This window comes from Oenanthe melanoleuca, chromosome 2 (assembly GCF_029582105.1).
Source record: "Oenanthe melanoleuca isolate GR-GAL-2019-014 chromosome 2, OMel1.0, whole genome shotgun sequence".
NCBI classification, from domain to species: Eukaryota; Metazoa; Chordata; class Aves; order Passeriformes; family Muscicapidae; genus Oenanthe; species Oenanthe melanoleuca.
In genome coordinates, this window is record NC_079335.1 from 145,340,191 (window position 1) to 145,352,444 (window position 12,254).

Sequence of the window (12,254 nt, forward strand, 5' to 3'; positions counted from 1 at the left end):
TTTTGAATGTCTATCCCACAAAAAAAAAATATCATCTGGGCATTAAGATTAGGTCTGTAAGTGATTCTGAGCCCAAGGCAGCCCAGCTGGCATTGGGTTTGCTCTGATTTATTCATTCATTTATTATTTATTTTATCATCTTTGGACAAGAAGGGGTTTGGGATCCTCTGGCCTAATTTACTCTCTGTTCAGCAGGCTTAGAAGTAAAAAAAAAAAAAAATCAAGCAGGTGTTTTGTTTACTGAAGACAGTTTGCGTTTCCTTTTAAAGCAGATTACTGTTCTGTAGGTAAGGGCTTGTCAGGTTTCTGTGCTCAATTTCCATTTGATTGTCCCAAGACTTCTCAAAATAAGCAGTAAAACTTCAGAAAGTATTATGGCAAAGCTTGGCCAGCAAGTAACCCTTTCAAATGATGGTTAGGAATCGTGGTCCTGGAAACTGGAAATTTTGGGAAATACCAACAAAGATATGGCAAACATGCTCGGGCTGGGAGGAGTTAATGTAGGGGTTTTTTTTTTGTTTAACTTGTTGCTTCACTTTAACTCAAAATCTGACTTTTCACAGCAAAACAAGGGTGTTTATGCTTCAGGAGAGAGATCTGTGACACAGATCTGTACCAGGTGAGCAGAGCAGCTCCTGCTCAGGACAAGGAATTTACAGAAGGCTCCTGGCACTGTGGGAAGCCACAGAGGATCCACCTCTGAGGTGGGACATGGCAGTGTGACAGCAGCTGGTCCCCTCAGACAGTGGTGACCCCATCCTGCAGCACAGAGTTTCTCCTTTTGGGGCTGATCCTGTCCAGCAGGGACAGCTGAGTGACATAGTTGACTGGGCTGGTTTCCCTGGACAGAGCCCCGTGCCTGTGGGGGAAGGTCAGGTACTCCTGGTGCTGCCACTTGCACAGCTGCTTCTTCAGCTCAGTTTGAACCTACAGGAAGTTACAAACAAAGAGGAAATTGAGATTTAATGAGCACTGGAGGTAAAATACGCCCAAAAGTTTGAGTACTTAGCCCAGATAAATCAGGATAAAGCCTTAACACATTTTTAGAATAACTTGAACTCTGTCCTTATTTCTTCTGAAAAGAAGCAGATTTAATTTCAAAAATTCAGAGGATGGCATGCAGAAGTACATTAGGACATCAGGAGAAGTCACTGGCAATATTTGTCATTTTGGTGGCCTATTCTGGTTTAATTTTCCCTGTTAACCACATAGACACCTCCTGAGTACAACTTCATGGATGCATCTCTGGATCCTCCAGGAGTCAAATAACTAAAACAGAGATTTTCTCCTCCAATCCAGAATTCCAGCTCTATCCCAGCAAACTCAAGGCCCTCCAGCACCCCTCAGTTTCCTCCATACTCATAACACCTTGCCTGGCAGCAGCACAGTCTCTCACATTGTCACAGATACTCAAAACTGCCCAAAAAACACACACACAGAGAAAATAATAATTAATTTATAGGATTGCAGATGCACTGCCAAATGGTGATGAGTGGCCAAGCTGCTCCAGGAGCAGTTATCCCTAAAAAACATGGACAAAAGCCAACCCAGCTTCATCCTGGGGCAGAGATCTGCCTGTCCTGGTTTTAACACCTACTGGATTTCTGTGTTTGAGGTACAATGTGCTATTAAACACTATTAAAAGGCTGTTGAAGCAATTACAAGGCTGCTGGCAGGTCTGGGATACAGAAGGCAGGTTGGAGGTAGAGCCTTGTATTCACAGCTAAGCCTTGAAGGCACCCTCTCAAAATGACCATTATAAATTGTTTTCCTAAGTAACAAAGATATTTTAGGAATTATTCATCCATGGATAGGATGGATAATTGCATGTCTATTTAGCCATTCCTGTGAGAGTGTGCACTGAGAAGGGAAATGGAGCTGGTGAAGGGTCTGGAGAGTAAATTATGTTTAAGGGGAGGAGCAGCTGAGGGATCTGGGGGGCTCAGCTGGAGAAAAGGAGCTCAGGGGAACCTTCTGCCTCTTTTTCTGAGCACAACTCCCTGACAGGAGGGGACAGCTGGGGAGGTTGGGTTCTGCTCCAGGAAACAGGGACAGGAGGAGAGGGAACAGCCTCAGGTTGCTCCAGGGGAGGCTCAGCTGGACACCAGCAGGAATTTCCCCATGGAAAGGGTGGTCAGATGTTGGAAGGGGCTGCCCAGGGAGGTTTGGAGTTCCCATCCCTGGAGGTGTCCAGGGAAGGGCTGGAGGTGGCACTGAGAGCTCTGGGCTGGGGGCAGGGTGGGGATCAGGCACAGCTTGGACTTAGTGACCTTGGAGGGCTCTTCCAACATTAATAATCCCCTGCTCTATGAGAATTGTCCAAGTTTAGGCCACTGCAGAGACTGAGGCACCATTTGTGTGTCATCCTCAATTAACCCACTCATTTTTCTGAGAAGGAGATGCCATCTTACGTTTTCTCATCAGTTGTGATTTGTTCTGCTCTTTTGGGGGAAAGTGCCAGCAAATTTAGTGAGGTTTATAAATGATAGGTTCACTACATTCTGCTGCAGGGAGTTTACCCAAATTCTACCAGTGTTATAAAACTAGGAAAGAAAGTGTTTGAACAAAATCCTGATTGCATGAGCAGACCTGGAAAAGGGAAAAGGAAAGGGGAAAGGGAAGGAGAAAAAAGGGGAAAGGGGAAAGGGGAAAGGGGAAAGGGGAAAGGGGAAAGGGGAAAGAAGAAAAAATAAAGGGAAAAAGGGGAAAAAGGAAAGGGAAAGGGGAAAGTAAAATAGGAAAGGGAAAGGGAAAGGGAAAGGGAAAGGGAAAGGGAAAGGGAAAGGGAAAGGGAAAGGGAAAGGGAAAGGGAAAGGGAAAGGGAAAGGGAAAAAAGAAAGAGAAAAGGAGAAAGAGAAAGAAGAAAGAGAAAAGGTGAAAGAGAAAAGGAGAAAGGGGAAAGGAGAAAAAGTAAAGGTAAAAGAGGAAAAAGAAAAAGGAAAGGAGAAAGTGAAAAGGAAAGGGAAAGGGAATAAGAAAAGAAAGGGGGAAATTAAGAAAGCCACCAGGAGGAAATAAACCTAGAGAAAGTGAAGAGCTCCACAAGTTTTCCATTGAGCCATCATCATGATAGCTATCAAACATAAATCAGGAGAAAACTCCCCTGACAGAAAACTCAGCAACCGTTTCTAAAGGGTCATTGCTTCAAAGTTTATTTGTGTCCTCCTGTCAGAACTGTATGAATACAAATAAAGTCAACAAAGCTACCAAGGGACAAAAAAGATATGGGGATGTCATGGTTTCAGGAGCAGATCAAAGACAGATCAGTTCTGAAAATAGGAAAAGAAATTAAAAAAAGGGAGGAGACTGTGAGTTTTAAAGGTTTTGATAATCTCATGTACTTGCTACTCACCTCTGCATTTGAGAAGCAATATAGGAGAGCAACAACAAAACCCTAGGACAGGGAGGATAGGAGAGAAAAAACATGGATTTAAAATCCAGAATCAATAACAGACATCAGGTTTCATTCGCAGTTTGTGTAAGACAACAAAAAAATGCACATTTTTTCCTTTTTTCCTTTGGAATTCACTATTTATTGAGTTTTCATAATAGAATTAAATTCCTTGATGGACTGGTGACATTTTATGTTTATTACTGCCCTGGTACAGAGACAACAAGGATTAACTTGCTGTTTACTGCATCCTACAAACAAATTCTCCCTCAGATAAGGCAAGCATGAATCATTTGCACCACAGATCAACGTGGACAATTTGTGGTGAGGTACAGGAGGAAGGGGAAGGGCAGTGATCTCAGCTGCTCAGTCCAAAATGTACCAAACACAGGCCCTGACCCTCTCAGATCCATGCTGTTGTTCTGAGGAGTGGAACAGCAAAATAAACAATGAGCTATTAATGTGATTCATTTCTAAAGGGTAAGGGCAGAGCAGGTGGTTATGTACTCATATTTACCAGCCCTCTTATCCTTTTTACATGTGAAATCATTTTCAATCAGTTCACCTTAATCCACACGCTTTTCATGGAATTCTGGCATTGTTATTCCATAAACATGGATATTTTATTGATTTGGTGGTTATTCATATAAAGAGAGATTACAAATAATAAGGGAGCAAGCAACAGAGGAGCTTGAGGAGGAGTGAGATGGGATGTGTGCACTGGATTTGGATGCATTAATAACTCCTGCTCTAATAGCCAGCCTGAAGTGTGGTTTAGAGACCAAACATCTCAGGGCTGTTAAAGATTTTGTCCCTCTTACCTGGAAAGATCCCAGGCCCAGCTCGATATACAGCCGAGCTTCCAGGCCAGTGCTCTCTGGGAAAAATGCAAATACAATGTAGTGCACCCCAAAGAGGGGGATCAGGAGCAATGTGGACTTTGCAAGTCTCCTGGAAAAGCAAGAATGAAAGAACAGTGCACTGTTAGAGACGGGGAATGAGGGACAGCAATTATGTGTTGGAGCATTTTAAAATTCACAGAACAGCTCCAAGTGGAGGTAAGTGAGTCCAGGGAAGTTATGCACAGACTGCACTGATGGGATCTCCAGTGATGAGAAGGGGTTTGTATCCTATTGCAAAGAATACAAAGGAAATTTCTGCATCTTCCTCTCTGTGGCCATTTGTGTGGAAAGGGCTGGGAATGAGATGGATTCATCACCTGACATTTAGTGTTTACACTTTCAAGCTTTTGAAGTTTCACATTTATATTTCACTTTTCTCTTTGTCCCAACATATGCACCCCACCCTTTTTGCCCCGAAATAAAAATGAGGTGTGATATTTGGGATGAAAAAGAAAGTTCACATTGTCATTTCTTCTCTTTCTATTCGAAGAGGAGTAGAACATTCTGTTCTCCTACCCATAAAAAAATTTCTTACAGTGGTTAGAACAAGTCAGTCCTAAGAGACCCAGAAACACTTACACAAAGTGGCTTGAATGTTTCCCTCCTCCCTCTTGGGATTTCAATTTGTGGACTAGAATCCTGATCACATTAATGAATATAATAAAGTTAATCTGTAAAGACAGGACAAAATGTATAAATTTACTACAAACCTTCAGTTGATACAAATAACTAAAAATCCCCACTTTTGGGAATTGCACTGCTATAAACCAGTGCTCATCTCTTCTCAGCTCAGATCAATACCTTTAGAAACAATAATTATCTCTGTATCCAATATATAGTTGCACATAAAATATGATGAAAGTTTTGTTGAATTAATGTAGACCTACATATCCTAATATCATTTTGTGTCTGATATTAATGCCTTGTACTTCTGATCAGGACTTTGAATTTAAATTTTAAATTTAGATTTTCAATGGTCAAAAAAAGTCCCCCTATTCTCAACATTGTTTATGACAGGGATTAAACCAGATACAGACCTAAAAAACAGATTGCTCCTTCCCTAAATTCAGATGGTATAAATCTGTGGATAAGGGAGTTTGTTTTTGTTTATTTCTTATGTTACCATCATAAGAACTCATTTAAAAGCACACTAAATAAAATTATCTGGATGCAGAAACTCGAGGGAAAATGAAAATACTCACTAATACAGTCAGCAGGATGGGGCCTTTGATGATCCATAACACCACTCCATTTTCATCATCATCCCAACATCTGAAACAACAAACAAACCCTTTTTTAATTTTTTTAATCTGTCCCATGGGAATTTCCCACAACACACAAAAGCATTTCTGCCACAGGAAAGAAAAGTGGTGGGCACTAAGTCTTAAATCACTGTCTAAATATCCCTGGTTTCTGTGTAGTCTAATCTGAAGAAAATTTAATCAGCAAGAATCACAGATTGAAGAACCAAAGCAAAGTAAAAAGAAAAAAAAAAATAAACCACATTTGTATGTTCAGGTTTCTTTTCTGCTCTTCTTACCACCCTCAACTCAACTTCTTATTCAACTCTCCTGAGTTCTGAGCAGGTTGGTATAAAATAATATCTTTTACAGCTGATGTGGAATGATTTGAAAGCCTTCAGGGTAGTTTACAGTAAAAAATATTTCTATCTGGAGCTCATGTTAAAAGATACAGACAAAAATAAAATAATTGAATGGAAACAAAAGAAGAAACTACTTAAGACAATGCTGGCAGTTTGGGGAGCTATTATTTGAAGAGATTAGGGTTGGTAATTTCTGGTTCACTTTATACAGAAGCAGCAAGTTTCTGGAAATGCAATTATTTAAAGGACTGGGCATTAAGGAACTTAAATGAAATTTCACTAGTTAATATATTTCCAGGTTTTGTTACCTCATGTATAGACATAAAAATCACAAGATTTAAAATATTTTCTCACTTATGTACAAGCTGTACAAATTAGAAGTGCAGCTTTGAATCATGAGAGTTTTTTTCCTTTACTTTTTTCTGTACACACCTTTTTTTTCCCTACCAGAAAAACAGAACACCATAAAAAACATGATGCCCTTGTGTTCCTTACCCCAGCTCTGACTTACCCAGTGTTCTGCTGATGGATTCGTGTGAGGACCCAAGCAAACATCACAGCAGTGGGAGCTCCTGGGCAAATCAACAGCAACACAATAATTGGTTTGAATATCATGGAATATCCCATGGAATCTTCCTTCCAATAGGTTCACAGTGCAGCAGGTTGGATTAAAGGTCAAATTATGGGTCAGACAATTTCCAATCTTTATGAAAGAATTTAATTTGCAGTTGAGGGAAAGGAAAAAAGAAAGGAATAAAAGGGCAGGAGAATGAAATCATAGCAAAGGAGAATAGGGGATGCTGTGAAACTACATTTTCAGAAATAAATGTAAAGAATTACTTGAAGGTTTGGATAGGAATTACAAGCATTTGTAAAGCTGGAGTAAGCATTTATTTAGTTGGGGCTCTCTTATCCTATAAATTGTGGCCCACAAATATTCCCAAAGCTCTGGCAAGAGTTCACACTTTTGTCCCAAAGAACCTCTACCAACCACTCTAGACCAATCTGTTGATAAGAATTCCATGAAAATTTAACCAAAATCCAGGATTCAGTGATTTCTAGCCTCATTGTATCACTGCTTATCCTTCTGTCCTTCTTCATTTTTGACTGGGTTTTTTAAAGAAGATCTATAAATCAAAAATTGCTTTTGCTCTCCTTCTGTGGAATTGAATTTCCAAAAACTAAGTGACTTTCAAAGCTACCACAACAGGGGCTCTGATGTGAAGCAGGTGACATTTTCACTGATTATTCTATTGAAATGTAGGTAATTTATTTCTAAGTATCATTTGAGATCTGTAGGAAGGACCCAGAACTTGTCCTTCCAAACTGCAGCCCTTTGCTCAAGTCCTTTAAGCTGGGACTGTGTCAAGTTCAAGTTGACATTTTAATTAATGAAAATAAATATTTCCCTTCACGTTACCTAAGATGTGAGTTACCTCTGAGGTTTCTCTTAATTTCCATTGATTGCAGAAGGAGATGAGGATTACCACATTATTAATTGAGTTGTTTGCTTTCTTATCTCAAGTTTGCCATGATTAATCAAGGGCTGAGAGTCTACTTTCAGACAATCCTATTTGGAATAGCCCCAGAAAAAAAATTAATTACATTAAATAAAGTCTAAAAATCTGAAGGTGAAGGATAAATTAATATTTATTCAGGATAATTATGATTTCGCTTCTAAGTCAAAAAATGTCATTGGAACTACTCAGTTTGGCTGCCTGCATTTTAAACCAGCCAAGGTGAGACATGGGAATATCTGAGAGTCACAATAAACAATCCTGAGTGGTGAAAGAAATTTATTTCACATTCCCATTCTGAATATCAGAGATCATTTCAATTGCTGTATAACCTCAAAGTCAGGAGACCTCTGAAAATAAATGAAAAATATAATTTTTTGATTCCTAGGCCTGGACTCACATGATTTAAGATCAGTCTATCAAATTCTGCTTGCTAAAAACAAAAGGCAACTTAGTCACCCAAACTTCCTTAGTCACTGGAGGAACTCAACATATTTCTGAGATATTATCCAGCCATATCACTCATCCTCTTGAGACCTGGATTATTCACCACAAATTGTAAATAACCAAGATATAAAAGGCAATACAATGATGTGGCTTTGATGTAGCAGCACTGGATGAACGAGCAGCTTCCCTCTGAAAAGTGCCACTTTTGACAGGCTCCTTTTACCTCAAAACACAGATTTTATCCAGAAATACTGAACAGCATGAGGAGGAAGGGAGTACTAACCCCAGCCAGTAAATATGAACCACCACACAAACTTCTTGTTGGAAACAAAGGTCAGCAGCAGCAGGGTTTGCAGGTAGATCCCTTCGATGAGAAGCCAGAAGAAATTGGCTAAAATACTGAATTGGAAGAATGCCACAGCAGCTTTACAGGCAACCTGGAAGTGCAGAGGAAGAAAAATCTTTCATGCCTACTCTCATATCGCTGGTTTCTATAGAAATGTAGGAAAAATTCAATGTTGTCACACAAGAATCAAGAAATAAAATTTCTGTTGGTTTGGGGTTTGTTTCGTAATTTAAATTTATTTTAGAGTTTTGAAAGGGAAGTATATTTTTTTTTCCACACAGATTAAATTCTTTACTGGTAGAAATTGTTAGAGCTGCATTAAAGTCAACAGACCTAAACATCAAAGCTGAGTGCAGCCTTAGCACTGGGTCTTTAGGTTTGCATGATATTGATTGTGTCAGATTTCAGCTTTAGCAATAGGAGAAAAGATCTCCCTGTTGCCTTGAGATAAAGATTGAAATGTTCACTCATTGTGAGGGAGAGGGGGAGCTCAGTACCGTGGACATGAGGCAGTGGTCCATGGTTTCATCTGCAAACAAAACAGCATCCTTGGTGAAAACAGCAACTGCTCTCAAGATGAAGGAGACAAACAGGTGCATGTGGATGTAATTCCGTGTGCAGTGGAATTTCCTGGCATGGAAAGAGAAAATAAAAATTGTTCTTTCAGAGAAGTTTCTCGTGGTCTCATCTAAAGTCAAAAAAGAACATGTGAGACTACAGACACCTTGCAAAGCAATAAATGGTCTGTCACTGTTTGAGAGGCAGCAAACAGGGGGAGCAGAGAAGTTGTTACCTTTTTCAGCTAATAAAAATTCCAGGATAATTGTCCTTGGATCACCACATCCTTAAAGCCTGTGGGACTCTTGGGCTGGATTATGATAATACCTCTTGATTATTTTTAATAATTTTTTTTGTTGAACAGGCTTGCATCAGGCTTTTCAGCTCCTTTTGGGTCAAGGAAAGGAGTGAGCTGGTGTCAGTCACAGGCTATGGGATGGCTGCCAGAGCAGTTATCCTAAAGTGCATTAATCTGGTGAGGAGCAGCTGAGGGAGCTGGGAAAGGGGCTCAGCCTGGAGAAAAGAGGCTCAGGAGGGATTTTCTCTCTCTCCACAACTCCCTGGCAGGAGGGGACAGCTGGATGGAGCTGGGCTCTTCCCCAGGTGACAAGGACAGGACAAGGGGGAACGGCCCCAGGCTGTGCCACAGGAGGTTTACATTAGGGAATAATTCTTTATGGAAAGGGTTATCAGGGCAGTGGTTGAGTCCCCACCTCTGCATTTAGAACACAAAGTGGTGCCTGGGCTCGTGGGTTAGTGATGGACTTGGCATCAATCAAGGGCTGGGTTAATGGCTGGATCACAAACATCTTTTCCAGCTCAATATTTCCATGATTCCCTTTTCCTAGACTGCCCTGGCACATTTTACCTTGAGCTGAAGGAATGTCCCACATCAGCCTGTGCTCCTGGTCCCCCTGTAAGGACCTTTGAGACTGCCAGCCCTCTCCAGTCAGGGAGCTGCTCTGTGCTCTGCCCCAACCAACCCCAAATCCACTTCCTCAGAACCAACACCAGCAAATGAGGCATTTAAATGTCATTAAATCTCTTTTTATAGCTCTCAGTTATGGAAGGAACAGCTTTTCACAGAGGGAATGAACAATTTAGGAAACTGGTTCTGGGGCATGGGACACTGTTTCTGCAGTCTGTCCTGCCATGCACTGTAGGAATGATCAAAAAATGTTAAAAATTATCTAAATTTAGGGCATTTCCACTGCATGGTGTCATTAAGGAGATTAAGAGACTGCTCAGCTTGTTTCAACATCTGCAGGAAAACACCACAGATGAGTAGAGAAGGACCCATCACATCAAAGGTGTTATGTCTTAGAATGGTTAGAAAACAACCATAAAAAAATCCCACAAAACAAAACCACAGAACATCTGAGAGAAATTGTCTTAGGGCATCCTGAGGAGAAGCCCATTTGTACTTACCTGAAGGCAGCAAAGACAATTAGAGCTGTAATGAGTGAAGTCACAGATGCTGCATAGCCAGCGGTGTAGACTCTCCAAAATGCAGAATAATAGGATTTCTGTGGGGAAAAAGAGACACAGTACAGTGCAGAATAATAGGATTTCTGTGGGGGAAAAGAGACACACCCAATGCAGAATAATAGGATTTCTGTGGGGAAAAGGGACACACCCAATGCAGAATAATAGGATTTCTGTGAGGGAAAAGAGACACACCCAATGCAGAATAATAGGATTTCTGTGAAGGAAAAGAGACACACCCAATGCAGAATAATAGGATTTCTGTGGGGGAAAAGGGACACACCCAATGCAGAATAATAGGATTTCTGTGGGGGAAAAGAGACACACCCAATGCAGAATAATAGGATTTCTGTGAGGGAAAAGAGACACAGTACAGTGCAGAATAACAGGATTTCTGTGGGGAAAAAGAGACACGGTACAGTGCAGAATAACAGGATTTCTGTGGGGAAAAAGAGACACGGTACAGTGCAGAATAACAGGATTTCTGTGGGGGAAAAGGGACACCCAATGCAGAATAAGAGAATTTCTGTGGGGGAAAAGAGACACACCCAATGCAGAATAGGATTTCTGTGGGGAAAAGGGACACACCCAATACAGAATAAGAGGATTTCTGTGGGGGAAAAGGGACACACCCAATGCAGAATAGGATTTCTGTGGGGAAAAGGGATACCCAATACAGAATAATAGGAATTCTGTGGGGGAAAAGAGACACATCCAATGCAGAATAGGATTTCTGTGGGGAAAAGGGACACCCAATGCAGAATAATAGGGTTTCTGTGGGGAAAAGGGACACCCAATACAGAATAATAGGATTTCTGTGGGGAAAAGGGACACAGCCCAATGCAGGTGGGTGTGCTGGATGCATCCTGGGGTGCTCATCCCACTGGGACACATTTCCCTCTCTGGTCAGTCCCACAATCTCTGTGCTGTTTCTCATCCTGAAGATCTGTTTCAGGATTTTCCCTCCACCACTAACAGAAGTTTTCCTTTGAGTCCAACTTAACCCTACACTGAAGTTCCACAGGCTCCTCTGACCCCTCTGAGCACGTTCAACAGGAAAATATTAACTGTGATATGTAACCACCTTTTCTCATGTCAGTACATAAAATCCCTGGGGCACTGCAACATTCTGATGGGAGATTTGTGAACCTCTTCCTTTAGACCCGGGCCAAATTCAATAACTATTGATTTTCATAAACAGCTATAGCTGAAAGAGAAATAAACCTCTCAATTTTCAGGAGAGGAAACTGAAACATTGATAAAGAATTACATCAGCTTGTGGAGCTAAGTTAAAGCCAAGGAAATCACCTCACAGTCCTTAATTCTCTGGACAAACAGTTAATTCCTTGCTTTATATTGTAGCACTGTAAATTCTTCATAATTCACTTGTTTTCAATTAAGATCTATATCCTAAGAAATCCTAATCCTATGTTCTAAGAAGAATAAAGCTTGTTTACTTAGTTTTAACTATGCAAATTTTATTCTGATTCACTACAAGATCACCTAATTATTTAAAATCCCAAGATACTAAATTCTCTGAACCCAGGCAAATTTCCTCCTTATAAACCCAGTGGACATTTTGTTCTCTATTTGATCCTGAATCTGTTTATCCAAAAGGCTGCAATTCTAGTTTGAGGCAAAAAAAAAAATTAGCAACTTTAGGTAGGTCCATAAAGAGATCTTGTAACCCTGACATGAAAGGAATCATCCTGGTGTTTCTGAAATACTCCTGATCTTTTATACAGTATTTTCAAAACACACATGAAAATTAGGAAAGAGGTTATTTAACTGAATCATGAAGTGTTTCAGTTCATTTTGTCTGGTTTTGTAGAGGAGATGGAAAAGCAACACTAAATATAAAAGACATGATAAGTGCTGACTGCACATACAAAATACAAAGCAAGTGGTTCTCTCAGGACATAATTGGGATTTTTAGTCACTTCCCTGTGTGCAGTGCAGCAGAGATTGCTGATCTTATCTTCCTTTTGTAGTCAAACCCTGTGGA

At 40.5% G+C, this 12,254-nt stretch overlaps 1 protein-coding gene across 1 annotated transcript in view; it reads right to left on the reverse strand.

The window, feature by feature from the left end:
* Positions 1 to 725: 725 nt before the first annotated feature.
* Positions 726 to 12,254, reverse strand: part of LOC130248847 (vasoactive intestinal polypeptide receptor 1-like) — a 53,933-nt gene continuing 42,404 nt past the window's right edge. Inside the window, exons 6-14 of the mRNA XM_056482871.1 lie at positions 10,193 to 10,290; positions 8,704 to 8,836; positions 8,144 to 8,297; positions 6,408 to 6,468; positions 5,496 to 5,565; positions 4,873 to 4,964; positions 4,213 to 4,342; positions 3,353 to 3,394; positions 726 to 927 (exon numbers count right to left, since the gene is read on the reverse strand). Coding sequence (XP_056338846.1) covers positions 739 to 927; positions 3,353 to 3,394; positions 4,213 to 4,342; positions 4,873 to 4,964; positions 5,496 to 5,565; positions 6,408 to 6,468; positions 8,144 to 8,297; positions 8,704 to 8,836; positions 10,193 to 10,290 — 969 coding nt within the window. The 3' untranslated portion in view covers positions 726 to 738. The remainder of the gene's footprint in view (positions 928 to 3,352; positions 3,395 to 4,212; positions 4,343 to 4,872; positions 4,965 to 5,495; positions 5,566 to 6,407; positions 6,469 to 8,143; positions 8,298 to 8,703; positions 8,837 to 10,192; positions 10,291 to 12,254) is intronic.